Here is a 4,582-nt window from a genome sequence, read left to right as displayed (position 1 = left end):
CCATCACAGCAGCAGAGACAGAGGGAGAGAGGGAGGGAGAGAGGGAGGGAGAGAAAAGGTGTTAAAATAAATAACGGATGAAAACAAACAAATGAAGGGGTGGAGGGATGATGGAGGGATGAAGGAGGGATAGTGGAGGGATGAAGGAGGGATGATGGAGGGATAGTGGAGGGATGAAGGAGGGATGATGGAGGGATGAAGGAGGGATAGTGGAGGGATGAAGGAGGGATGATGGAAGGATGAAGGAGGGATAGTGGAGGGATGAAGGAGGGATGATGGAGGGATGAAGGAGGGATGATGGAGGGATAGTGGAGGGATGATGGAGGGATGAAGGAGGGATAGTGGAGGGATGATGGAGGGATGAAGGAGGGATGAAGGAGGGATAGTGGAGGGATGAAGGAGGGATAGTGGAGGGATGATGGAGGGATGAAGGAGGGATGAAGGAGGGATGATGGAGGGATGAAGGAGGGATGAAGGAGGGATGATGGAGGGATGAAGGAGGGATGATGGAGGGATGAAGGAGGGATGATGGAGGGATGAAGGGGCTCCTCGTGACGTTTGTTTTCCTTTTTGCTGCCTGTCACTGTACCTTTGTGATGACATCACGATGACGTAATCACTAAAACACACCTGCCGTGGGGGGGCATCATCTCGCTGTGACCTTCATCTCCTCGCTCCTCCTCCTGCTCTGTCCAATCAGACTGCTCCTTTACATTAACTCCACCTGACGTCACCACCCAGCAGCCTGACGTCACCACCGAGAAGCCCCCTGTCTTGGTGGGCTCTGGCGTCACTGGTGACGTGATGGGGGCCGGACCCCGGGGTGCCCCCCCGTCTCGTACCTGCGGGTGTCCGTCTCTTTAAAGCGGCCTGGGCGGGTCACGTGAGTCCGGTGTCCCCTCCTCCGTGTGTTACCGGAGCCTGGGAGTGTGTGTGTGTGTGTGTGTGTGTGTGGCCGCTCCGTCCTGTCCGTGTCTCGGTGCCGGTATAAAGGTGAGGGGGGGATGTCAGTCCGCTGAGCTCCGGGGGGAAGATGCTGCCGCTCGGTCTGATGCTGCTGCTGCTGCTCAGCGCCGCCGCCGCCGACCCTCCCGGGACGGCCGCTCCGCCGCTCCGGGGGCCGGAGCTCGGCTTCTCTCCGCCGGTCTCCGCCTCTCCTCCCGCCCCGCCGCTCCTCCTCCTCCCGCAGCCCCGGGCGGAGCACGGGACACCCGGCGTGGCCTCGGCCCGGTCCGCGGCGGAGGAACCGGCCGCTTCAGGAGAGGAGGAAGAGGGGGGGCAGCATCATCATCACGGCGGAGGGTACCGGGTGGTCCAGTGGGAGTGGAGCTACGTCCAGACCCCCTACATCATCGCCATCTGGCTACTGGTGGCCAGCGTGGCCAAGATCTGTGAGTCCTGAGTGTGTGTGTGTGTGTGTGTGTGTGTGTGTGTGTGTGTGTGTCTGTGTGTGTCTGTGTGTGTGTGTGTGTGTGTGTGTGTGTGTGTGTGTGTGTGTGTGTGTCTGTGTGTGTGTGTGTGTGTGTGTGTGTGTGTCTGTGTGTGTCTGTGTGTGTGTGTGTGTGTGTGTCTGTGTGTGTGTGTGTCTGTGTGTGTGTGTGTGTGTGTGTGTGTGTGTGTGTGTCTGTGTGTGTGTGTGTGTGTGTGTGTGTGTGTGTGTCTGTGTGTGTCTGTGTGTGTGTGTGTGTGTGTGTGTGTGTGTCTGTGTGTGTGTGTGTGTGTGTCTGTGTGTGTGTGTGTGTCTGTGTGTGTGTGTGTGTGTGTCTGTGTGTGTGTGTCTGTGTGTGTGTGTGTGTGTGTGTGTGTGTCTGTGTGTGTCTGTGTGTGTGTGTGTGTGTGTGTGTGTGTGTGTGTGTGTGTGTGTGTGTGTGTCTGTGTGTGTCTGTGTGTCTGTGTGTGTGTGTGTGTGTGTGTGTGTGTGTGTGTGTGTGTGTCTGTATGTGTGTGTCTGTGTGTGTGTGTGTCTGTGTGTGTCTGTGTGTGTGTGTGTGTGTGTGTGTGTGTGTGTGTGTGTGTGTGTAGACAGCAGTTTTCCTCTAGAATCAGTACAGATGTTCATTGATCGGTCTGATCGGCTGAAGCTGAGACTGTTCACTCACTGAATCAAACTCACCAAACTCCATTCATAATTCTTGGTATTTTAACGGCTCCAAGTGATGAAGAGGATGATGCACAGCCGGCCGTCCCCGCTGAGCTCCGTTCAGCTGCTCGCTGTGTCAAATGTGCGGGATCTGACCGGACCTGATCAGATCCATGTGATCTGATGGATCCTTCGGTCCTCAGGTCACATTAACTCATCACTGAGGAACATGAGAGGAACTTACACTGCTCATCATCATCATCTTCATCACATGATGAAGTCACTCAGATCCAGGAGGGATCGTAGTGGATCCGTTATACTAGTTATATTAGTTATCAGTTATATTCTGATTGGTTATCTGTGTATGACAGACTGTTGCCATGGACACAGCTCTGCTAGCAGAAGCAGTGAAATCATTTTTTATCCACATTTCATGTGAAATTGTTGATTTGTTTCTAATGAAGCTGTGTGATAAGAACACACCTGAGTTATTCTGGTCACCTGTGCAGCTGCTCGTTTTTACCGGCAGACCAGAGACAAGCGTGAACAGACACCAGACCAGCGGACTCCCAGTGAACGGTGAGGAAGGTCAGGGGTCAGGACAGACAGCGGCAGGAAGAGTCCAAAACTAAAAGCACGAAAACGTCTTCAGACCGCCGACGGCTGTTAACTGAAACTGAAGCACGTTAAATGAAGCTTCAATATGTGATGAAACATAACCTGTGTGAAATCGTCCTGATCTGGACGGAGCTGCTTCTCAAACACAAGAGTCATGCAGACTGAGCTAAAATGAGTGTTTTAGTGAATGGAGTCTGGTGGCTTTGAAAAGAGAGACCTGTTGTATCGCCCTCTGCAAACACACCAGACTACATTCACAAAACCAGGAATTTTATTACCTCCCAGGATCTGAGCAGATGAAGTCCAGGGTCAAAAGCACAGACTTACAGTTTTGTTAGTGTGTCAGTCTGACTGATCACAGCGCAGACTGATGGAGGATCTGCACAATCACCACGACGACAGGAAGTTTATGTTTATATGATTTATAGTACAAGAGAAAAAAACAGCGGTCTGCTCCTTTAAAGCTTCTGCGTTTCAGAGCAGACCCAGGAACATCTTCCTCCTCCTCCTCCTCCTCCTCCTCTCTTTAAACATTTTGTTCATCCATCATGGCTCTGAGGACACACACACACACACACACACACACTGCTGGTGACTCACTGCTGCAGGACAATAACATGCTGCTTATTATTAATGTGGTCTCACACACACACACACACACACACACACACACACACACACACACACACACTGAGGCTCTGTCCATTCAGAGTCACGTCGTCTCGTCACGTGAGAGTTAAACACATTTGTAAACACATGCGATGATTCTGACATTCAGTCTGTTAAAGTCAGACAGGAAGTTAAACAGGAAGTTAAACAGGAAGTCAGAGGTGTACCAGGAGATTTGATGATGACCAGAAGAAAAACACTTCTTGCTGATGTCATATATCTGAACTGACCCTTTAAGTCACATATAAGGCAATAAGGCAAACTAACCAAGTTATGGAGGCACCTGATCACAGTAGGTCCACTAAAAGAGCTTGTTTGATCCACTGACAGGCTCAGAGTGTTATTCTAAGTGTGTGACAGCATCATGGAAAGGATCCCTACAGAGAGAGACCTGGAAGATCCTTTTGGTTTAACCACAAACAGCACACACACCAGACTACATTCACTAAAACAGGGATTTTAGAGAACAGGACACAGGACACAAGACAAACACACTGACTGACGGAAGCAGCAGCAGAGCAGCAGCTCCTGTGTCCTGGGAGCTAAAATCCCTGTTTTAGTGAATGGAGTCTGGTGTGTTTGATGTAATATGACTCATCACCCTCTTAAACACAGAGACCAGTGAGAGGAGGAAGGTGTACGATCAATCAGGACCAATAACATTTATCCTGTGTCTCCTTCAGTCACAACATGTTTGGTTGTTTCTTTTTCTTTCTCCTTATCTCCGTCTCCTTATGTCGCCCTCCTGATCCTGTCTGTGTCCTTCACCTGTCTGTCTGTCCGTCACCTGTCTGTCTGTCCTTCACCTGTCTGTCTGTCCGTCACCTGTCTGTCTGTCTGTCTGTCCGTCACCTGTCTGTCTGTCTGTCTGTCCTTCACCTGTCTGTCTGTCCGTCACCTGTTTGTCTGTCTGTCTGTCCGTCACCTGTCTGACTGCGGCCTGTCGTCCTGCAGTGTTCCATTTCTCTCAGCGGTTCACCACGGTCGTCCCAGAGAGCTGCATGCTGATCCTGCTGGGCCTGGTCCTGGGCGGCGTCGTCCTCATAGCCAACAAGAAGCAGCTGTACCAGCTGGAGCCCGCCCTCTTCTTCCTCTTCCTGCTGCCGACCATCGTGGGCGACGCCGGGTACTTCATGCCGGCCCGCCTCTTCTTTGACAACCTTGGAGCCATCCTGACGTACGCCGTGGTGGGAACGCTGTGGAACGCCTTCTGCA

At 51.9% G+C, this 4,582-nt stretch overlaps 1 protein-coding gene across 1 annotated transcript in view; it reads left to right on the top strand.

Annotated features, from left to right (window-relative positions):
• Window positions 1-1,033: 1,033 nt before the first annotated feature.
• slc9a5 (solute carrier family 9 member A5) overlaps window positions 1,034-4,582 on the top strand; it is a 20,039-nt gene continuing 16,490 nt past the window's right edge. The window contains exons 1-2 of the mRNA XM_070856540.1: window positions 1,034-1,391; window positions 4,322-4,582. The exon at window positions 4,322-4,582 is cut by the window's right edge and continues 42 nt beyond it. Coding sequence (XP_070712641.1) covers window positions 1,034-1,391; window positions 4,322-4,582 — 619 coding nt within the window. The remainder of the gene's footprint in view (window positions 1,392-4,321) is intronic.

This window comes from Pempheris klunzingeri, chromosome 1 (assembly GCF_042242105.1).
Source record: "Pempheris klunzingeri isolate RE-2024b chromosome 1, fPemKlu1.hap1, whole genome shotgun sequence".
NCBI classification, from domain to species: domain Eukaryota; kingdom Metazoa; phylum Chordata; class Actinopteri; order Acropomatiformes; family Pempheridae; genus Pempheris; species Pempheris klunzingeri.
Note: the sequence above shows the minus strand (reverse complement) of the source record. Positions and strands in the feature narration are given on the sequence as shown.